The sequence below is a fragment of the Chiloscyllium plagiosum genome, unplaced genomic scaffold (genome assembly GCF_037043375.1).
Source record: "Chiloscyllium plagiosum isolate Xiang-an unplaced genomic scaffold, Cpla_swu_hap1 HiC_scaffold_42, whole genome shotgun sequence".
Taxonomy (NCBI): domain Eukaryota; kingdom Metazoa; phylum Chordata; class Chondrichthyes; order Orectolobiformes; family Hemiscylliidae; genus Chiloscyllium; species Chiloscyllium plagiosum.
The window spans coordinates 6179748-6203288 of NW_028270180.1; the positions used below are offsets into that span (position 1 = coordinate 6179748).

At 54.5% G+C, this 23541-nt stretch overlaps 1 protein-coding gene across 1 annotated transcript in view; it reads left to right on the top strand.

The window, feature by feature from the left end:
* The window catches only part of igf1ra (insulin-like growth factor 1a receptor), a 333589-nt gene that overhangs the window by 279380 nt on the left and 30668 nt on the right, over positions 1-23541 (top strand). Inside the window, exons 11-13 of the mRNA XM_043680420.2 lie at positions 8457-8734; positions 12391-12533; positions 16192-16354. Coding sequence (XP_043536355.2) covers positions 8457-8734; positions 12391-12533; positions 16192-16354 — 584 coding nt within the window. The remainder of the gene's footprint in view (positions 1-8456; positions 8735-12390; positions 12534-16191; positions 16355-23541) is intronic.

A 23541-nucleotide genomic window follows, 5' to 3' on the forward strand; every position in this document is an offset into this window, starting at 1 on the left:
CCTCCCCTCCACTCTCGTTCCCCCCCTCCACTCTCGTTTCCCCCCCCCCCCCCTCCACTCTCGTCCCCCCCCCCCTCCACTCTCGTTCCCCCCCTCCACTCTCGTTCCCCCCCTCCACTCTCGTCCCCCCTCCCTCCACTCTCGTCCCCCCCCTCCACTCTCGTTCCCCCCCCTCCACTCTCGTTTCCCCCCCCTCCACTCTCGTTCCCCCCCCTCCACTCTCGTTCCCCCCCCTCCACTCTCGTTTCCCCCCCCCTCCACTCTCGTCCCCCCCCCTCCACTCTCGTCCCCCCCCCTCCACTCTCGTCCCCCCCCCTCCACTCTCGTTCCCCCCCCCTCCACTCTCGTTCCCCCCCCTCCACTCTCGTTCCCCCCCCTCCACTCTCGTTCCCCCCCCTCCACTCTCGTTCCCCCCCCTCCACTCTCGTTCCCCCCCCCTCCACTCTCGTTCCCCCCCCTCCACTCTCGTCCCCCCCCTCCACTCTCGTCCCCCCCCCTCCACTCTCGTCCCCCCCCCTCCACTCTCGTCCCCCCCCCCTCCACTCTCGTCCCCCCCCTCCACTCTCGTCCCCCCCCTCCACTCTCGTTCCCCCCCCTCCACTCTCGTCCCCCCCCTCCACTCTCGTTCCCCCCCCCCTCCACTCTCGTCTCCCCCCCTCCACTCTCGTCCCCCCCCCTCCACTCTCGTTCCCCCCCCTCCACTCTCGTCCCCCCCCTCCACTCTCGTTCCCCCCCACTCCACTCTCGTTCCCCCCCCCCTCCACTCTCGTCCCCCCCCCTCCACTCTCGTCCCCCCCCCTCCACTCTCGTCCCTCCCCTCCACTCTCGTCCCTCCCCCTCCACTCTCGTTCCTCCCCCTCCACTCTCGTTCCCTCCCCCTCCACTCTCGTTCCCTCCCCCTCCACTCTCGTTCCCCCCCCTCCACTCTCGTTCCCCCCCCTCCACTCTCGTTCCCCCCCCTCCACTCTCGTTCCCCCCCTCCACTCTCGTTCCCTCCCCTCCACTCTCGTTCCCCCCCCTCCACTCTCGTTCCCCCCCTCCACTCTCGTTCCCCCCCTCCACTCTCGTTCCCCCCCCTCCACTCTCGTTCCCCCCCCTCCACTCTCGTTCCCCCCCTCCACTCTCGTTCCCCCCCTCCACTCTCGTTCCCCCCCCTCCACTCTCGTTCCCCCCCCCTCCACTCTCGTTCCCCCCCCTCCACTCTCGTTCCCCCCCCTCCACTCTCGTTCCCCCCCCCTCCACTCTCGTTCCCCCCCCTCCACTCTCGTTCCCCCCCCCTCCACTCTCGTTCCCCCCCCTCCACTCTCGTTCCCCCCCTCCACTCTCGTTCCCCCCCCTCCACTCTCGTTCCCCCCCCCTCCACTCTCGTTCCCCCCCCTCCACTCTCGTTCCCCCCCCCTCCACTCTCGTCCCCCCCCCCTCCACTCTCGTCCCCCACCCCTCCACTCTCGTCCCCCCCCTCCACTCTCGTCCCCCCCCCTCCACTCTCGTCCCCACCCCTCCACTCTCGTCCCCCCCCCTCCACTCTCGTTCCCCCCCTCCACTCTCGTTCCCCCCCTCCACTCTCGTCCCCCCCCCTCCACTCTCGTTCCCCCCCCCTCCACTCTCGTCCCCCCCCCTCCACTCTCGTCCCCCCCCCTCCACTCTCGTTCCCCCCCCCCTCCACTCTCGTCCCCCACCCCTCCACTCTCGTCCCCCCCCCTCCCCACTCTCGTCCCCCCCCTCCACTCTCGTCCCCCCCCCCTCCACTCTCGTCCCCCCCCTCCACTCTCGTCCCCCCCCTCCACTCTCGTTCCCCCCCCTCCACTCTCGTCCCCCCCCCTCCACTCTCGTTCCCCCCCCACTCCACTCTCGTCCCCCCCTCCACTCTCGTCCCCCCCCCCACTCTCGTTTCCCCCCCTCCACTCTCGTCCCCCCCCCTCCACTCTCGTTCCCCCCCCCCTCCACTCTCGTCCCCCCCCCCCTCCACTCTCGTCCCCCCCTCCACTCTCGTTTCCCCCCCCCACTCCACTCTCGTCCCCCCCCCCTCCTCCACTCTCGTTTCCCCCCCTCCACTCTCGTCCCCCCCCCTCCACTCTCGTCCCCCCCCCTCCACTCTCGTCCCCCCCCTCCACTCTCGTTCCCCCCCCCTCCACTCTCGTTCCCCCCCCCTCCACTCTCGTTCCCCCCCCTCCACTCTCGTTCCCCCCCCACTCTCGTTTCCCCCCCCACTCCACTCTCGTTCCCCCCCCCTCCACTCTCGTTCCCCCCCCCTCCACTCTCGTCCCCCCCCCTCCACTCTCGTTCCCCCCCCCTCCACTCTCGTTCCCCCCCCCTCCACTCTCGTTCCCCCCCCTCCACTCTCGTCCCCCCCCTCCACTCTCCGTTCCCCCCCCTCCACTCTCGTTTCCCCCCCCTCCACTCTCGTTCCCCCCCCTCCACTCTCGTCCCCCCCCCTCCACTCTCGTTCCCCCCCCCTCCACTCTCGTCCCCCCCCCTCCACTCTCGTCCCCCCCCCCTCCACTCTCGTCCCCCCCCTCCACTCTCGTCCCCCCCCTCCACTCTCGTTCCCCCCCCCTCCACTCTCGTCCCCCACCCTCCACTCTCGTTCCCCCCCCCACTCCACTCTCGTCTCCCCCCCCTCCACTCTCGTCCCCCCCCCTCCACTCTCGTTTCCCCCCCCTCCACTCTCGTCCCCCCCCTCCACTCTCGTTGCCCCCCCCACCTCCACTCTCGTTCCCCCCCCCTCCACTCTCGTCCCCCCCCCTCCACTCTCGTCCCCCCCCTCCACTCTCGTCCCCCCCCCTCCACTCTCGTCCCCCCCCCCTCCACTCTCGTCCCCCCCCCCTCCACTCTCGTTCCCCCCCCTCCACTCTCGTTCCCCCCCCCCTCCACTCTCGTTCCCCCCCCCTCCACTCTCGTTCCCCCCCCTCCACTCTCGTTCCCCCCCCTCCACTCTCGTTCCCCCCCCTCCACTCTCGTTCCCCCCCCTCCACTCTCGTTCCCCCCCCCTCCACTCTCGTTCCCCCCCCTCCACTCTCGTTTCCCCCCCCCTCCACTCTCGTCCCCCCCCCTCCACTCTCGTCCCCCCCCCTCCACTCTCGTTCCCCCCCCTCCACTCTCGTTCCCCCCCCTCCACTCTCGTTCCCCCCCCCTCCACTCTCGTTCCCCCCCCTCCACTCTCGTTCCCCCCCCTCCACTCTCGTTCCCCCCCCCTCCACTCTCGTTCCCCCCCCCTCCACTCTCGTCCCCCCCCCTCCACTCTCGTCCCCCCCCCTCCACTCTCGTCCCCCCCCCTCCACTCTCGTCCCCCCCCCTCCACTCTCGTCCCCCCCCCCTCCACTCTCGTCCCCCCCCCTCCACTCTCGTCCCCTCCCCTCCACTCTCGTCCCCCCCCCTCCACTCTCGTCCCCCCCCCCTCCACTCTCGTCCCCCCCCCTCCACTCTCGTCCCCCCCCCTCCACTCTCGTTCCCCCCCCCTCCACTCTCGTTCCCCCCTCCTCCACTCTCGTTCCGCCCCTCCACTCTCGTCCCTCCCCCTCCACTCTCTCGCTCCCCCCTCGCCCTCCCCTTCACTCTCGTCCCTCCCCCTCCACTCTCGTCCCTCCCCCTCCACTCTCGTTCCCCCCCCTCCACTCTCGTTCCCCCCCTCCACTCTCGTTCCCTCCCCTCCACTCTCGTTCCCCCCCCTCCACTCTCGTTCCCCCCCTCCACTCTCGTTCCCCCCCTCCACTCTCGTTCCCCCCCTCCACTCTCGTTCCCCCCCTCCACTCTCGTTCCCTCCCCCTCCACTCTCGTTCCCCCCCCTCCACTCTCGTTCCCCCCCTCCACTCTCGTTCCCCCCCTCCACTCTCGTTCCCTCCCCCTCCACTCTCGTTCCCCCCCCTCCACTCTCGTTCCCCCCCTCCACTCTCGTTCCTCCCCCCCTCCACTCTCGTTCCCCCCCCTCCACTCTCGTTCCCCCCCCTCCACTCTCGTTCCCCCCCCTCCACTCTCGTTCCCCCCCCCTCCACTCTCGTTCCCTCCCCTCCACTCTCGTTCCTCCCCCCCTCCACTCTCGTTCCCCCCCCTCCACTCTCGTTCCCCCCCCTCCACTCTCGTTCCCCCCCCTCCACTCTCGTTCCCCCCCCTCCACTCTCGTTCCCGCCTCCTCCACTCTCGCCCCCCCCCCACTCTCGTCTCCCCCCCCCCCACTCTCGTCTCCCCCCCTCCACTCTCGTCTCCCCCCCTCCACTCTCGTCTCCCCCCCTCCACTCTCGTTCCCCCCCCCACTCCACTCTCGGCCCCCCCCCCCCTCCACTCTCGTTTCCCCCCCCCCCTCCACTCTCGTTCCCCCCCCCCTCCAGTCTCGTCCCCCCCCTCCACTCTCGTCCCCCCCCCCCCTCCACTCTCGTCGCCTCGTCCCCCCTCGTCTCAACCTTCCCCACCCTTGCCCCCCTTCCCCCTTCCCCTTTCCCCCCCCTTCCCCCCTCGTCCCTTCCCCCCCCTTCCCCCCTCGTCCCTTTCCTCCCTCCCCCTCCCTCCCTCCCCCTCCCTCCCCCTCCCTCCCCCTCCCTCCCTCCCCCTCCCTCCCTCCCCCTCCCTCCCCCTCCCTCCCTCCCCCTCCCCCTCCCTCCCTCCCCCTCCCTCCCCCTCCCTCCCCCTCCCTCCCTCCCCCTCCCTCCCCCTCCCTCCCCCTCCCTCCCCCTCCCTCCCCCCTCCTCCCTCCCCCTCCCTCCCCCCTCCTCCCTCCCCCTCCCTCCCCCTCCCTCCCCCTCCCTCCCCCTCCCTCCCCCTCCCTCCCCCTCCCTCCCCCTCCCTCCCCCTCCCTCCCCCTCCCTCCCCCTCCCTCCCCCTCCCTCCCCCTCCCTCCCCCTCCCTTCCCCTCCCTCCCCCTTCCTTCCCCCCTTCTCCCCTTCCCCCCTTTTTCCCCCCTTACCCCCTTTCCCCCTTCCCCCCCTTTCCCCCCTTCCCCCCCCTTCCCCCCTTCCCCCCCCTTCCCCCACCACCCCTCACCCCCACCACTCTCTTCCCACCCCTTCACCCCCACCACTCTCTTCCCTCCCTGTTGCCTTCCTTCCCCCTGCCCCCTCTACCCCCCATTTCCCCTTCCCCCATTTCCCCTTCCCCCCATTTCCCCTTCCCCCCCATTTCCCCTTCCCCCCCATTTCCCCTTCCCCCCATTTCCCCTTCCCCCCCATTTCCCCTTCCCCCCATTTCCCCTTCCCCCCCATTTCCCCTTCCCCCCCATTTCCCCTTTCCCCCCCCCATTTCCCCTCCCCCCCATTTCCCCTTCCCCCCCATTTCCCCTTCCCCCCCCCATTTCCCCTTCCCCCCCATTTCCCCTCCCCCCCCCCCATTTCCCCTTCCCCCCCCCCCCCATTTCCCCTTCCCCCCCCCCCCCATTTCCCCTTCCCCCCCCATTTCCCCTTCCCCCCCCATTTCCCCTCCCCCCCGCATTTCCCCTTCCCCCCCATTTCCCCTTCCCCCCCCATTTCCCTTTCCCCCCCCCCATTTCCCCTTCCCCCCCCCATTCCCCCTTCCCCCGCATTCCCCCTTCCCCCGCATTCCCCCTTCCCCCCCCTTCCCCCCATTCCCCCTTCCCCCCATTCCCCCTTCCCCCCATTCACCCCTTCCCCCCCTTCCCCCTTCCCCCCATTCACCCTTCCCCCCCTTCCCCCATTCCCCCCTCCCCCCATTCCCCCCTCCCCCATTTCCCCCCTCCCCCATTCTCCCCCCCACCATTCCCCCTTCCCCCAACCCCCATTCCCCCCTCCCCCCACCCACCATTCCCCCTTCCCCCTTCCCCCAACCCCCCATTCCCCCCTCCCCCCAACCCCCCATTCCCCCCTCCCCCCACCCCCCGTTCCCCCCTCCCCCCACCCCCCATTCCCCCCACCCCCCGCTTTCCTCCTCCCCCCGCTTTCCTCCTTCCCCCCCGCTTTCCTCCTTCCCCCCCGCTTTCCTCCTTCCCCCCGCTTTCCTCCTTCCCCCCGCTTTCCTCCTTCCCCCCGCTTTCCTCCTTCCCCCCGCTTTCCTCCTTCCCCCCGCTTTCCTCCTTCCCCCCGCTTTCCTCCTTCCCCCCGCTTTCCTCCTTCCCCCCCGCTTTCCTCCTTCCCCCCCCGCTTTCCTCCTTCCCCCCCGCTTTCCTCCTTCCCCCCGCTTTCCTCCTTCCCCCCGCTTTCCTCCTCCCCCCGCCGCCCCCCGCCCCCCCGCCCCCCGCCCCTTCGCCCCCCCGCCCCTTCGCCCCTTCGCCCCTTCGCCCCCCCGCCCCTTCGCCCCCCCGCCCCTTCGCCCCCCCGCCCCTTCGCCCCCCCGCCCCTTCGCCCCCCCCGCCCCTTCGCCCCCCCCGCCCCTTCGCCCCCCGCCCCTTCGCCCCCCCGCCCCTTCGCCCCCCGCCCCTTCGCCCCCCCGCCCCTTCGCCCCCCCGCCCCTTCGCCCCCCCGCCCCTTCGCCCCCCGCCCCTTCGCCCCCCGCCCCTTCGCCCCCCGCCCCTTCGCCCCCCGCCCCTTCTCCCCCCCGCCCCTTCTCCCCCCCGCCCCTTCACCCCCCCGCCCCTTCACCCCCCCGCCCCTTCACCCCCCCGCCCCTTCACCCCCCCGCCCCTTCACCCCCCCGCCCCTTCACCCCCCCGCCCCTTCACCCCCCCGCCCCTTCACCCCCCCGCCCCTTCACCCCCCCGCCCCTTCACCCCCCCGCCCCTTCACCCCCCCGCCCCTTTTCCCCCCAAAATCAGCACCACTCCCGCTCCCTCACCCACCCTCTCCACGCCCTTCACCTTGTCCTCCCTGACCCCTCCCCTTTGTTCCCCCCCATTCCTCCCCTTCATCCTTCCCCCTCTCCCCATGCACTTTCGCCTTTGGTCCTTTCGGGAAAGCCAAACTTCTATTTTCTCCTCTTTGGACCAATTCTCCCATTTGGAGGCAGCTGGTGCTCCCCAGAGGCATCGGAGAGGTGTGTCTCATTGGATGGACATCTTTAATTTTGCCTTTTCTAATTTTGTTTGTGGCAAAGGGACCCAACCTCTCTTTTATCTGCCTTTCTGGAAGGGGGTGGGAGCTGCTGATGGGCCTGTTGTCCAGTCTGTGCTCAGTTAGTCAGTCTCAGCCCCAGGTGGGGGGGGGGGAGGGGGCAGGTTTACACAGAGGAAGCTAATGGGCCAGAATTCCTTGGAGTTCTCCAGGAATATTCATTGGACAGTGTGTGTTTGTAGGTCTGGAGTGAACACAGAACCTGTCTTGACTGGGGCGCTCTCTAAGTTTAAATATTCTGCTGTGCTCCCTGTCCAGCTGTTGAAAAATTTTCAGACTTTGCATTTATACTTGTGTCTTCATAACCTCAGCGCATCTCAAAGTGCTTTGTAGCCAATATTGGAGATGTAGCAGTCAGTACGGGCGTAGTGAGATATTTGACAACGGTCAGATAAAATAATGAGGGATAAAGCTTGGATGCTAGGGTGTAAACCTGTATTCTTTAAAACACTGCCACAGGATCGTTTGCATCCTCCTCAGATGGTTAACTTCTATTCTGGAGCTTGGAACCTCACCCAGTGCAGCACTCCCTCAATACTGCACAGCGGTCTTAATCTGCAGTTGATATCCTTGTGGGGCTTGAACCTCCCAGTGCCTGAGGCCGAGCTGCTGGGGTACAGCTGACTCATGTTAATTAGGTCTGATTGACTGTTTTCTGTCTCGCTCTACCTCTGGTCAATGTAGGAAGGATATTCCCAATGGGGTGGAGTCCAGAGCCCAGAGTCATAGCTTAAGGATGTACAGTAAATCTTTTAGGTTTGAAATGAGGGGAAGTTTCTTCAGGTGAGCTTGTGGTTGAAGCCAAAACATTGTGTTTTACAAAAGGAGGTAGATACAGTTCTGAGGCTAAAGGGATGAGGGGATATTGGGGAAGAGCAGGATTAGGGTATTGAACTCGATGGTCAGCCAGGATCACATTGAATGGCAGACCAGGCTCAAGGGTTCGAATGGCCTACTCCTGCTCCTGTCTTCGATGTTAGATCATGCTGGATGGGTCAGTCTGTGACTTAGAGAGAGTAATGGAGGTGGGGTGATTATTCTCTGAAAGGATGTGGCCTTTACTGTCCATATCAATGTCTATTACCCTGTACAGTTGAGAAGATGGTGGTGAGGTGCCTACTCGGACTGCTGCAGTCTGTGTGCTGTAGGGACAGCCATATTGCTATCAGGGAAGGAGTTGCAGGATACTGTTGACCCAGTAATAGTTATGGAACAGCGATATATTTCCAAGTCAGGATGGTGTGTAGCATGGAAGGGAGTTTGCACATGACTGTGTTCCCATGCATCTATTGTCATTGTCCTTCTAGGTAGTAGAAAGGCGGGGCTTAGATTGTGTGGAAATGTCAGAGTCACAGACATGGGCACCATTTTGAGTCACGAGGCCTCCTTGTTGGACACTGGATCCTCAAGGTTTTACATCTTGCTGCTCAGTTGACTGACTCGACTGCAACCTGGTTCTTCCTGCAGACCTTCCCGGAAACGCAGAGACACGTTTGGAATAGCGAACGCCACCCTGGGTGTGAACAACACCGCCCCGCCAGAACGGCATGGGAATAATTCCAATCCGGAGAGGAAGACCGACTACCCCTTCTTTGAGAACAAAGTGTGGTACAAGGACAGAACGGTGATCTCGAACTTGCGGCACTTCACCACGTATCGCGTTGACATTCACGCGTGCAATCATGAAGCTCTTAAACTCGGCTGCAGCGTTTCGGCGTTTGTGTTTGCCAGAACGATGCCAGCAGGTGAGGGAGTGAGCTGCAGCGCAGTCTGCCTCATTTTCGACAGCAGTCTCTGCTCACAGGGCTGACATCCCACAAGATTGGGAGGGAGGAGTGGGGGGTGGTCATAGGGAGGTGGTTGTTGTTGGGATGGGGTGGGTTTATGTGGTGGGAGGGTGGTCGTGCTGGTTGGGTGGGGGGGATTGGGAGGTGTTGGTGATCGTGCTGGGGGATGGGGGTGGTTGTGGAGGTGGGTGTTGGGTGGGTATTTGTGGTTCGGGGGAGTGTTGGGTGGTTGTGGTGGGGGTGGTTATGGCGGGGTTGGGAATGGGGTGGATTTTTGTGGCAGGGAGTGGTGTGTGGTGGGGGTGGTTGAAGTGGGTGAGATTGGGTGAGGTGGATTTTTGTGGCAGGGAGTGGTGTGTGGTCAGGGTGGGTGGGGTTGGGGGGGCTGAGGTGGATTTTTGTGGCAGGGAGTGGTGTATGGTCAGGGAGGGGGTGGTTTTTGGGGGTGGGATGGACTTTTGTGGTGGAGGGGTGGTCATGCTGGGGGGGGGCCTGTTGGTGGTCGTGCTGGAGAAAGGAGGTGGTGTGGGGGGATAGGAGGGGGGAGTTGGGTGGTTTTTTTCTGCCTGGGGCCAGCTAAGTGGTCATGGGGGGGATGGTCAGGGCGAGGGTGGGGTGGTTGTAGTGAGCGGGGGTGGGGTGGAGTTTTGTTTTGGGGTGGTGGTCGTACTGGTGGGGTGTGTGGGGGTTTGTTGGTGGTTGTGGAGGGGGTTGGGTGAATATTTGTGGCTAGGGGCAGGTGGTGGGTAGTCATAGGGGGTTGGTTATGGCAGGGTTTGGGGGCTGGGAGTGGTTGGGGGGGATGGGGTGGGGTGGGTTAGCGCTCATGGGGAAGATTGGTGGGACGGTGTCCGTGGTTTGGAGACACACTAAATTTCAGTTGGACAGAAGAACACTGGCTGAAAGTGAAGGATTGGAGTTCTAGGTGAGAGAGTGTTTTAACAATCAAATGTGTGACAGTTGTGCATCGTCAATGAAGAGGGGTTGGTGACAGGGATGTGGTGCAGATGAAATGGGACTTTAACTTTCCAAACATAGACTGGGACTGCCATAGTGTTAGAGATTTAAATGGAGAGGAATTTCTTAAGTGTGTACAAGACAATTTTCTGATTCAGTTTGTGGATGTACCTACTAGAGAATTTGCAAAACTAGACCTCCTCTTGGGAAATAAGGCGGGGCAGGTGACTGAGGTGTCAGTGGGGGAGCACTTTGGGGCCAGCGACATAATTCTATTCGTTTTAAAATAGTGATGGAAAAGGATAGAGCAGATCTAAAAGTTGAAGTTCTAAATTGGGGAAAGGCCAATTTTGACGGTATTAGGCAAGAACTTTCAAAAGCTGATTGGAGGCAGATGTTCGCAGGTAAAGGGACGGTTGGAAAATGGGAAGCATTCAGAAATGAGATAACAAGAATCCACAGAAAGTATATTCCTGTCAGGGTTAAAGGGAACGCTGGTAGGTATTGGGAATGCTGGATGACTAAAGAAATTGAGGGTTTGGTTAAGAAAAAGAAGGAAGCATATGTCAGGTACAGACAGGATAGATCGAGTGAATCTTTAGAAGAGTATAAAGAAAGTAGGAGTATACTTAAGAGGGACATCAGGAGGGCAAAACGGGGACATGAGATAGATTTGGCAAATAGAATTAAGGAGAAACCAAAGGGTTTTTACAAATATATTAAGGACAAAAGGGTAACTAGGGAGAGTATAGAGCCATTCAAAGATCAGCAAGGCAGCCTTTGTGTGGAGCCACAGAAAATGGGGGATATACTAAATGAATATGTTGCATCAGTATTTACTGTGGAAAAGGATATGGAAGATATAGACTGTAGGAAAATAGATGGTGACACCTTGCAAAATGTCCAGATTACAGAGGAGAAAGTGCTGGATGTCTTGAAATGGTTAAAAGTGTATAAATCCCCAGGACCTGATCAGGTGTACCCGAGAACTCTATGGGAAGCTAGAGAAGTCATTGCTGGGCCTCTTGCTGATATATTTGTTTCATCGATAGTCACAGGTGAGGTGCCGGAAGACTGGAAGTTGGCAAACGTGGTGCCACTGTTTAAGAAGGGCGGTAAAGACAAACCAGGGAACTATAGACCTGTGAGCCTGACCTCGGTGGTGGGCAAGTTGTTGGAGGGAATCCTGAGGGACAGGATGTACATGTATTTGGAAAGGCAAGGACTGATTCGGGATAGTCAACATGACTTTGTGCATGGGAAATCATGTCTCACAAACTTGATTGAGTTTTTTGAAGAAGTAACAAAGAAGGTTGATGAGGGCAGAGCGGTAGATGTGATCTATATGGACTTCAGTAAGGCGTTCGACAAGGTTCCCCATGGGAGACTGATTAGCAAGGTTAGATCTCACGGAATACAGGGAGAACTAGCCATTTGGATACAGAACTGGCTCAAAGGTAGAAGACAGAGGGTGGTAGTGGAGAGTTGTTTATCAGACTGGAGGCCTGTGACCAGTAGAGCGCCACAAGGATTGGTGCTGGGCCCTCTACCTTTTGTCATTTACATAAATGATTTGGATGCGAGCGTAAGAGCTACAGTTAGTAAGTTGCAGATGACACCAAAATTGGCGGTGTAGTGGACAGCGAAGAGGGTTACCTCAGATTACAACAGGATCTGGACCAGATGGGCCAATGGGCTGAGAAGTGGCAGATGGAGTTTAATTCGGATAAATGCATGGTGCTGCATTTTGGGAAAGCAAATCTTAGCAGGACTTATACACTTAATGGTAAGGTCCTATAGCGTGTTGCTGAACAAAGAGACCTTGGAGTGCAGGTTCATAGCTCCTTGAAAGTGGAGTCGCAGGTAAATAGGATAGTGAAGGCGGCGTTTGGTATGCTTTCCTTTATTGGTCAGAGTATTGAGTACAGGAGTTGGGAGGTCATGTTGCGGCTGTACAGGACTTGTGAAACTTGAAAGGGTTCAGAAAAGATCTACAAGGATGTTGCCAGGGCTGGAGGATTTGAGTGATAGGGAGAGGTTGAACAGGCTGGGGCTGTTTTCCCTGGAGCGTCGGAGGCTGAGGGGTGACCTTATAGAGATTTACAAAATTATGAGGGGCATGGATAGGATAAATAGACAAAGTCTTTTCCCTGGGGTCGGGGAGTCCAGAACTAGAGGGCATAGGTTTAGGGTGAGAAGGGAAAGATACAAAAGAGACCTAAAGGGCAACTCTTCAACGCAGAGGGTGGTATGTGTATGGAACGAGCTGCTAGAGGATGTGGTGGAGGCTGGTACAATTGTAACATTTAAGAGGCATTTGGATGGGTATATGAAGAGGAAGGGTTTGGAGGGATATGGGCTGGGTGTTGGCAGGTGGGACTAGATTGGGTTGGGATATCTGGTCGGCATGGACAGGTTGGACCGAAGGGTCTGTTTCCGTGCTGTACATCTCTATGACTCTATGACCTGGGTTTTGGGGCTTTTGTGAGTTGACATGTGACAATAGCTGACAGTGGAACATTCACACGTGATCCTAGAAACCCACCACTTGTAGGTGCCGGTGAAGAACCCAAACAGAAAGCAAAGATGTTTATAGTGCACAAAACCTGAGGATAAAATTCTTTCCTTGCCCCTCTCTATCTCTCTCTCTCTCACAGAAAAAGCTGACAACATACCGGGTCTGGTCATGTGGGAACCCGGGGATGATGAGGTCAGCATTTACCTCAAATGGCCGGAACCCCCCAGTCCAAACGGGTTGATCCTGATGTATGAAGTGAGGTACAGCCGCGGGGACAGCGAGGTAAGACAGCCCCATCAGGGACGGGTATGCCAAACACATACAGGCAGTGCCCCCCTGCCAGTGGCATCACTCTGTCCTCTCTCCTCATCTTTATTTAGGCTGCCACATTTTTAGTGGCAGAACATCCCTCAAAGTGAGCGTGTACAGAACGTTCCAGATGCTTGATGTGATCTTTCGGTGACGTTAGGAGATGCAGCCTCAGATAGAGGCAGGAGAGCAGCCATTTTATTCCTCAGACCTCCACTGTCTGAAAATGATGTGGACTTCACTCCATTCTGCCTTGTGTCCCAGCTCAGCCTTGAATGTATTTGATGGTTCAAATTCCATGGCTCACCAGGAAACAAAATTTCAAAGACTGATGACGTCCCAAGGGAAGAAACCCCCACCCCCTCATCTCCACCTCAGATGAGAGACCCTTTACCTTGAAGCTGGGTCCTGTAGTTCTCGACTCGCTCACACGGAGATGGCATCTGTTCAGCATCCAATCTTGTCATGTTCCAATCAGAACGCCTCCCATTCTGCTAAACTCCAGGCAGGGTATACCCAACTGCACCAACTATTCCTCAGCATCCAAGCTTACCCACCTTTAAACCTCCATTGTCTCTTGGGGAAGTGACAGAGTTGCTCAATTTTGTTCAGCTCTGATTTTGGATTGGTGTTACTTTTGAGTTATTTATCTGCTTCTGTGTGCCATGCCTCTTGATGCACCAAGGCATCATGTCTGCTGAGAGACAAGGTCTTGTAGATGTGACAGCGATAGAACCAGTCCTCTATCTGATGATAGAGTTGCGGTTGGCCAGAGCACCCCTTGTTTATCTTCTGCTCAGTCCCTTGGGGGCCCAGTGGCTCTTCCAAATTCTCTTACTCGAGAAATCCGAGATGTCTGTAACTCACTGTGGTTTCACAGTGTGCAGGAGGTGCCATAGGTACCACCGTTTGAGACGCATTGGCCAAGAATTTTAGCAAGTTGGTCTGGCTCAGGGTGTCTTGGTGGGCGGGGCCCAGTTACAGGATTCCTGGGTGACAGCATCTTCCTGGGCGAGGGTGGGGGTAGTGAGCTCATAAAATGGTCAGAGAGGACTGGGTTGGCATCTCCGCATAGTCGTTATGAAGCCAGTCCACCAACTTGGTATCTCCTGTTTTGTGACATATTTGGAAAAGTTCAGTGAAGTGAAAGTCCTTTTACTTGGCTGAACAGAGCCCCTCAGCAGAATGCTCTTGATGTGAGTGCTAGTTTATGATTAGTCAGCGTGCTGAGTCAGGCAGTGCTGACCCTTCCTAACACTTTATCATCGCAAGGGTGATGCTACAAAACGCACTCAGTCCTTTGGCTGTAGGTTTCTACACGATGCCTTCCTGTCATTCATCCGTTAATGCAAAATGAGCTGACTTACCCTACAGCTGTAGACCATTTTCACCCTCACTTGTTAGTTTGAAGTCAAAAGGATGTGTGTGCATCGGCCTTTCCTTGCTAAGTTTTCAGAGCTGCATTTGGAACCCCGTGAGGTAAGTTAGCAGTGGTTTTGCCTGAGAGTCAGGTGTTTGGTGGTTAAAGACCCTTCCCAGAGATTTCAGGACATAATCTAGGCTGCCACATCTTTACTGCACTCCCTCAGGGATGCAGTGTCAATGGTGCCACCTTTTGGAGGATATTTTAAATGATGATCCTCCCTCCCATCCTGGATTTATAAGTTCCTCAGATATAAGCAGACACGTCCCTGTTGACCAACACTTCCACATAGAATCCCTACTGTGTGGAAGCAAGCCATGCGGCCCACTGAGTCCACACCAACCATCTGAAGAGCCTCCCATCCATACCCCTATCCTTTCCCTGTAACCCCACATTTCCCTTGGCTAACCCACGTAGCCTGCATGTCCCTGGGCACAGTGGGCAATTTGGAATGGCCAATACACCCTGACCTGCACATCTTCGGACGGTGGGAGGAAACCGGAGCACCCGGGGGAAACCCACTCAAGACACGGGGAAAATGTGCAAACTCCACACAGACAGTGGCCCGAGGGTGGAATCGAACCAGAGTCCCTGGTGCTGTGAGGCGGCAGTGCTAACCACTGAGCCACCGTGCTGATCTCACAGCGAATGCATTCAGAAACAGATATAAATGGGGTGCTTGCACTGATGTGATCTCACTTTCAGGAAAAGTCCTTCACACGCAATCCGTGAAACTGCTCAAAGTGCAGTCATTACTGTTAAGTGCTTGGCAGCATCCAGAAAACATAACCTGATATTTTCCTTTATGTTAATGTTTCATTCCTATCTACTATCATTTCATTCTTTTAACTGATGGTGTTAAACATTGACCAGAAACTTGGTGGAAAATGTGCTTATTTTACTCCTCCAACACTGTGTGAAAATGCTCTCAATAAACATCCTTTAATTTAAAAAGAAATTAATGCAGTGATTGTTGGTTGACAATGAATGTTTTCCATTTGCCTGAATTCTTCATTATTCCCCTCTCCTCCCCAAACAAGAATAGCTGAGGCTGCACACTCCCAACTCAATAGACCTGACGTGGGGTAAGGCTCGGAGTTTGAGGGAGTGCACAAGGAGAGGAGGCCAGGATGAGGTTGAGCATGTGGAGTTGGAGAATGGGAATGAGAATCAAACTCAAGAGAGTGGCATTTCAACATCCACGATACTGATTTAAGGCTAGCACAGTTGCATTGTGGAACTACGTACATTTCTGGTCATTATGCTATAGGAAGGATGTTATTAAACTAGAAAGGGCGTGATAAAGGTTTACAAGGATGTTACCAAGGCTGGAGGATTTGAGTTGTAAGGAGAGGCTGGGAATTGTTTTCCCCCTGGAGTGTAGGAGGCTCAGGGGTGACCTTATAGAGGTTTATAAAATCATGAGACACATAGATAAGGTGATTAGCCAAGATACGGGAGTCCAAAACTAGATGGCATAGGTTTACGGTAAGAGGGGAAAGATTTGAAAGAGACCAAAGGGGCAACGTTTTCACACAGAGGGTGGTGTGTGCATGGAACGAGTTGCCAGAGAAAGTGGTAGAGATGGGTACAATTACAACATCTGCGAGACATTTGAACATGAATAAGAAAGGTTTAGAGAGTTATGAAGGCAAATGGGACTAGTTTCAGTTTCGGAAGCCTGTTGGATAAATTGGACTGAAGGGTCTGTTTCAGTACTTTATGATGGTAAAAGGGCAAAAGAGGCACCCGGCAGGTGACGAACTATTGATTGATATCGTTGAGGTTTCCCATTGCTGGGCAGTGCAAGATTCCCTCTGGTGAGGTTCTGTTTCTTACCTGAATACTGCATCCTTTCTTATCTTCAGACCCTCCTTTTATGGGTGGCATGGTGGCTCAGTGGTTAGCGCTGCTGTCTCGCAGCGCCAGAGGCCCAGGTTCAATTCCTGCCTTGGGCAACTGTCTGTGTGGAGTTTGCACATTTTCCCGGTGGGTTTCTTCCCACAGTTGAAAGCTGTGCAGGTTAAGTGAATTGGCCATGCTAAATTGCCCATAGAGTTAGGTGCATTAGTCAGAGGGAGATAAAAGTGTAGGGGAATGGGTATGGGTGGGTGACTCTTCAGAGGGTTGGTGTGGACTTGTTGGGCTGAAGGGCCTGTTTCCATACTGTAGATAATCTAATCAGTGATGCCCTGTCATGTCCTACAGGTGCAGCAGGAGTGTGTTTCCAGGCAGAATTACAAGCTGCAGAGCGGTGGCTGTAAACTGGACCGACTGAGCCCTGGGAATTACACTGCGGAGGTGCGAGCCACCTCCCTCTCTGGCAATGGCTCCTGGACCGACCCGGTGATGTTCTATATAAAGGCAAAACGTAAGTCAAGAGCAAGCTTCTCATTAAAATGCTTCCATTCCAATAACCCCTCGCAGAGCAATTCACACTCAGTGAATAGATTTGAGATGTGAACAGCAAGAAAAGATCAACTTTCGGAATACTGCGTTCAATTCTGGTCTCCCTACTATAGGAAAGACGCTGTGAAAGGGTTCGAAAAGATTTACAAGGATGTTGTTAGGGTTGGAGGATTTGAGCTATAGGGAGAGGCTAAACAGGCTGGGGCTATTTTCCCTAGACCGTCGGAGGCTGAGGGGTGACCTTATAAATTCATGAAGCGCATGCATAGGGTGAATAACCAAGGTCTTTTCCCTGGGGTGGGGGAGTCCAGAACTAGAGGGCAAGGTTTAAAAGATTTAAGACCGTAAGACATAGGAGTGGAAGTAAGGCCATTCGGCCCATCGAGTCCACTCCGCCATTCAATCATGGCTGATGCGCATTTCAGCTCCACTTACCAGCGTTCTCCCCGTAGCCCTTAATTCCTCTAGACAACAAGAATCTATCAATCTCGGCCTTGAAGACATTTAGCGTCCCGGCTTCCACTGCACTCCGTGGCAATGAATTCCACAGGCCCACCACTCTCTGGCTGAAGAAATGTCTCCGCATTTCTGTTCTGAAATGACCCCCTCTAATTCTAAGGCTGTGTCCACGGATCCTAGTCTCCTCGTTTAACTGAAACAATTTCCTAGCATCCACCTTTTCCAAGCCATGTATTATTTTGTACGTCTCTATTAAATCTCCCCTTAATCTTCTAAACTCCAACGAATACAATCCCAGTACCCTCAGCCGTTCCTCATATGTTAGATCTGTCATTCCAGGGATCATCCGTGTGAATCTCCGCTGGACACGTTCCAGTGCCAGTATGTCCTTCCTGAGGTGTGGGGACCAAAACTGGACACAGTACTCCAAATGGGGCCTAACCAGAGCTTTATAAAGTCTTAGTAGTACATCTCTGCTTTTATATTCCAACCCTCTTGAGATAAGAGACAACATTGCATTCGCTTTCTTAATCACGGACTCAACCTGCATGTTTACCTTTAGAGAATCCTCGACTAGCACTCCCAGATCCCTTTGTGCTTTGACTTTATTAATTTTCTCACCATTTAGAAAGTAGTCTATGCTTTTATTCTTTTTGCCAAAGTGCAAGACCTCGCACTTGCTCACGTTAAATTCCATCAGCCATTTCCTGGACCACTCTCCCAACCTGTCTAGATCCTTCTGTAGCCTCCCCACTTCCTCAGTACTACTGCCTGTCCACCTAACTTCGTATCATCGGCAAACTTCGCTAGAATGCCCCCGGTTCCCTCATCCAAATCATTAATATATAATGCGAACAGCTGTGGCCCCAGCACCGAACCCTGCGGGACACCGCTCGTCACCGGCTGCCATTCTGAAAAAGAACCTTTTATCCCAACTCTCTGCCTTCTGTTAGACAGCCAATCCTCAATCCATCCCAGCAGCTCACCTCGAACACCATGGGCCCTCACCTTGCTCAGCAGCCTCCCGTGTGGCACCTTATCAAAGGCCTTTTGAAAGTCTAGATAGACCACATCCACTGGGTTTCCCTGGTCTAACCTACTTGTTACCTCTTCAAAAAATTCCAACAGGTTTGTCAGGCATGACCTCCCTTTACTAAATCCATGTTGACTCGTTCTAATCAGACTCTGCTCTTCCAAGAATTTAGAAACATTATCCTTAATGATGGATTCTAGAATTTTACCAACAACCGAGGTTAAGCTGATTGGCCTATAATTTTCCATCTTTTGCCTTGATCCTTTCTTGAACAAGGGGGTTACAACAGCCATCTTCCAATCATCCGGGACCTTTCCTGACTCCAGTGACTCTTGAAAGATCTCAACCAATGCCTCTGCTATTTCCTCAGCCACCTCTCTCAGAACTCTAGGGTGTATCCCATCGGGGCCAGGAGATTTATCAATTTTAAGACTTTTTAACTTTTCTAGCACTATCTCTTTCGTAATGGCAACCATACTCAACTCAGCCCCGTGACACCCTTTAATTTTTGGGATATTACTCATGTCTTCCACTGTGAAGACTGACACAAAGTACTTATTAAGTTCTCCTGCTATTTCCTTATCTCCCATCACTAGGCTTCCTGCATCAGTTTGAAGTGGCCCAGTGTCTACTTTTGCCTGTCGTTTGTTTCTTATGTACTGAAAGAAACTTTTACTATTATTTCTAATATTACTGGCTAGCCTACCTTCATATTTGACCCTCTCCTTTCTTATTACACTCTTTGTTATCCTCTGTTTGCTTTTGTATCCTTCCCAATCTTCTGATTTCCCACTGTTCTTAGCCACTTTATAGGATCTCTCTTTTTCTTTAATACATTTCCTGACTTCCTTTGTCAGCCAAGGTTGTCTAATCCCTCCCCGGTTAATCTTTCTTTTCTTGGGAATGAACCTCTGTACAGTGTCCTCAATTATACCTACAAACTCCTGCCATTTTTGCTCTACTGTCTTCCCGGTTAGCCTCTGCTTCCAGTCTATTTTAGTCAGTTCCTCTCTCATGCCCTCATAATTACCTTTATTCAACTGTAACACCATTACATCCGATTTTGCCTTCTCCCTTTCAAACTCCAGACTGAACTCTATCATATTATGGTCGCTACTTCCTAAGGGTTCCCTTACTTTAAGATCTTTTATAGAGTCTGGTTCATTGCAAAGCACTAGGTCCAGAATAGCCTGCTCTCTTGTGGGCTCCATGACAAGCTGTTCCAAAAAGCCATCCTGTAAGAATTCCATGAATTCCCTTTCTTTAGATCCACTAACAACATTATTTACCCAGTCCACCTGCATATTGAAGTCTCCCATGATCAATGTAACCTTGCCTTTCTGACATGCCTTCTCTATTTCCCGGTACATGTTGCATTTAAAAGGGACCTGAGGGGCAAGTTTTTCACGCAGAGGGTGGTGAGTGTATGGAATGAGCTGCCAGAGGAAGTGGTGGAGACTGATACAATTATAGCATCTGGGTGGGTACATGAATAGGAATGGTTTAGAGGGATATGGGCTGAAAATGTGTTGCTGAAAAAGCGCAACAGGTCAGGCAGCATCCAAGGAACAGGGAGAATCGACATTTCGGGCATAAGCCCTTCTTCAGCCCTTCCTGAAGAAGGGCTTATGCCCGAAACATCGATTCTCCTGTTCCTTGGATGCTGCCTGACCTGCTGCGCTTTTTCAGCAACACATTTTCAGCTCTGGTCTCCAGCATCTGCAGTCCTCACTTTCTCCTTAGAGGGATATGGGCCAAATGCTGGCAAATGGGACTAGATGAATTTAGGATATCTGGTCAGCACAGATGTGTTGTACCAAAGGGTCTGTTTCTGTGCTGTACACCGCTATGACTCTGAATGAAGAGAGGAATCCTAATCAGGGTCTGGGAGAGCACCTTGTTCCTTCTGAAGTAGGGTGCTGGGGTCTCTGACTAAGCAAATAGAACCATCAGGCAACACCTTGGTTGAGAATTCTTGTGAAAGATAGCTAGTTACTTTTCAAGTTTCCCTTGTGTATTTATCTCTCGGATGTGATGTTGGAGCCTCTCCTTCATGACTGCTCTGAGCTGTTAGCCGAGAGTATGTGTCAAAGTCCTGTACTAGGACTTTAACCCACAGCTTTCTGACTCAGCAATGAGAAGGCTGCCTAATGAGTCACTTTGAAATTCCAGGGGACTGGGGGCTAAATGAGTAACTCCTTTGTTTAATGTTTGCATCTTGGGAGGTTTCAATGTCCAATATTGACTCCTGCTTTCCAGAGGACTGCAAGTAATTTGAATCCAGTCCAGAATGATAACTTGAAAGTTAGTCTTGTCCAACAGAGAAAGTTTCTGGTGAACCTACAAATAATGCCACTGTGGGCTAGTTACCTTGCTTAGAGAAAGAACAAGCCTTTTGTCTTTGTGGTAGTGTTCTGCCTCTGAGTCTGTCTTCTCCCCCACCATCTCCACCTTGGGACCATGCATATTCACATACAAACGGGTATGATGTGTGGTGAACTTTGACTCTTGTTGTGGGGCCTCCTGCCAGGTAGGACAATCAGCTGCTCACCAGTCATGGTTGCAGTCATGTGTGGGGTTTCAATGTTGTATCCTGTCAGTGTGTTCATTCACCTTGAGCCTCATGACACTATTCCCCAAGGGAGCAGCGTGAACATGGGAAAGGTGCAACTCCTGAGAGAGCTGACCTGGCAACTGATATGTCACCTCGGTGAAGACAAGTCAACTTGAAGTCTGAAAATTGCTATAGTGTTGAATGTCTTTAAATATTCCTTCACAGGATGTGGATATTGCTGGCTAGGCAGCATTTATTATCCATCCCTAATTGTCCAGAGGACAGTTAAGAGTCAGCCATATTGCTGTGGTCTAGAGTTGCATGTAGGCCAGACCAGGTGAGGATGGCCGATTTCCTTCCCTAAAGGACCTGAATGAACCAGATGGGCTTTTGTAACAATTGACAGTGTTTACAAGGTCACCACAAGGGTAAATCTTAATATTCAGTTCAAATTCTACCATCTGTTACAATGGCATTTGACCCTGTAACTCCAAGCCTGAGGTTCTAGTTACTAGTCCAGTGACATTATCACTGCCTACCCATTTTGAGGGCATGGTGGTTCACTGGTTAGCCCTGCTGCCTCACAGCTCCAGACACCTGGGTTTGATTCCACCCTCAGGTAACTGTCTGTGTGGAGTTTGCACTTTCTCCCCGTGTCTGTTTGGGTTTCCTCCAGGCGCCCTGGTTTACTCCCATGGTCCAGAGCTGTGCAGGTTATTGTGGATTGATTGTGCTAAGTTGCCCATAGTGTCTAGGGATGTGTAGGTTAGGTCGGTTAGCCAAAGGAAATGTAGGGTTTCAGGGAAATGGTAGGGGGTGGATCTGGGTGGGATGGTCTTCAGAGGGTTGGTGTGAACTTGTTGGGCTGAATGACCTGTTTGCACAGTGGGGATTCTATTTGGCAGGCCTGCTCCTGATCTTCTGGAGGGTTTGTATCATTTGACCAAGGCTGTGGTGACTGTCCACAATCATTTGGAGAGGGGCAGGAAGGATAAGCAGGCAAAATGTTTGATCCTGACTGAAATCCGAATTCACAGGCTGGGTAGCTTATTACAGGTCCGATACGGCACGTCCACCCAACTGATTAGATTAGATTTACATGGTTAGATTCCCTACAGTATGGAAACAGGCCCTTCAGCCCAACAAGTCCACACCGACCCTCCGAAGAGTAATCCACCCACCCTATATTTACCCCTGACTAATGCACCTAACACTATGGGCAATTTTACCATGACCAGTTCACCTAACCAGCACATCTTTGGACTGTGGGAGGAATCCGGAGCAAGCCCATGCAGACACTGGGAGAGTGCGCAAATTCCACACAGTCATCTGAGGCGGGAATTGAACCTGGGTCCCTGGCGCTGTGAGGCAGCAGTGCTAACCACTGAGCCACCATGCTGCCCAGAATTGGAAGTGTGAGTCCTCTACATGTTTAGCACTTAACACCTAAGAAGTTTCTTTGCTGTTATTGAACCTGAAAAGTAAGATTCTTGTATTTTGGGGGGAACAAAAGAGATCTAATAGAAAAGAGGAGCAGGCTTAAAGGGCTGAATGGCCTCTTGTTGTGAGCTAGTAGCTGGATGAGGAGTGTTTTTGGTCAGTCGGTTATTTCAAGATCAGGCAACTTCAGTTTCCCCATTTATGGGTGGGTTGTGTTGTGCTGCACAGCTCTGGTTTGTTGTAGTTACTGCCTGTGTTATATCTTGGCTCGGTGGACAGCAAATGTCACCAGTCTGTCGCAATATCGGATTACGCTGTGATGTGGAGCCAGGAGAATAGGGAGCCCCAATGGGGCGAGTTCACACAAACTCTGATGGATGTGTTTTGCAGCATTCAGTTTGACTGGCTGCTGAAGGAGAAGACTTCTGCAACTGCTTTGATGTTGAAAAGTAAGCATGTAGTGTTTCTGGTCTTAAAACCTCCGCCTCGGAGAGAAAGGCAGGAAATGCCATTGGAGATATAAAGCAAACTTTAGGCTTTGTGTGATCGTACCACAGCTAGAGTGAGCTTGAACCTCTTTTGACCCAGCTATTTATAATCATTGTTTTGGCCAAACCGTAGTTTCTCTCTTGATTGACCATTGTAAAGATATGATTGGAATTCAGAATAAACGGCGACCTCAGTGTGAACTCCAGCGAGCGAGGTCACAGGGCCTCAGGTCTGAGAGCTGGGCTCGTCTGGGACTGCGACCGGTGGGCATTTAGCCCCCAGGGCACAGGAGGGGAAATATCCACAAAGCTCCTGTCCCCAACAGTTACCCAGACTCCCCAGCCAGAGACGGTCATCGATTATCCTCCCACACCATTGACTTCACCTTCTCAGATTATGCTGCACCTCATGGTTGACTAGTCTGCCAGCTGCTGATTGTCCCCATAGGCTGGGTGCTAAGGGACTGTTGGCTGGCACCTGTTGAATCGCACTCTGATAAGGGATTGGGTGCCTTCAGTTCGGGTTTGGATTATTATGGTAGAGTGCAGAAATGTCTCGAGTCTGAATCCAGAGAGAGTGAGCTCAGAAACCCAGCCTGACAATCCAGAGATTGTGAGCTCGAAACCTGATACACTGCGTTGAGATTTTGAGTTCGGTTTGGAAAGCAGAATTTGTAAATAAACTTGAAAAAGCACTGGTAGCAGGGAACATGATGAAGGGTTGTTGTAATAAAAGACATTTGATCTTTTGTTTGTTCTCATTGGTTTAAGAGGGCAAGTTTCCAATCTGGGTCTTTGTAACTCAGTTGACGTCATTAACTTTCAACTTTATTTAAATTTGCTTGTGGGATGTGGGAATCATTGTCAGTTACTTGCCTTAGCTCCAGACCGATTGATAAATGTTTTGAATCAACCTTTTCAGAGAGGTTATTACATACACCTGGAGCAGGTGGGACTGGGGCCCTGGCCTCCTGGCTCAGAGGTAACACAGGCTCAACCTCATAGATAGTATGGAAGCAGGCCATTCAGCCCATTGAGTCCACACTGACTCCCCAGACCACCACCCTCCCGCCTGCCCATCTCTGTGACTCTGCATTCCCCATGGCTAACCCACTTCACCTGCACATCCCTGGAAGATAAACATAGAACCCCTACAGTGTGGAAACAGGCCATTT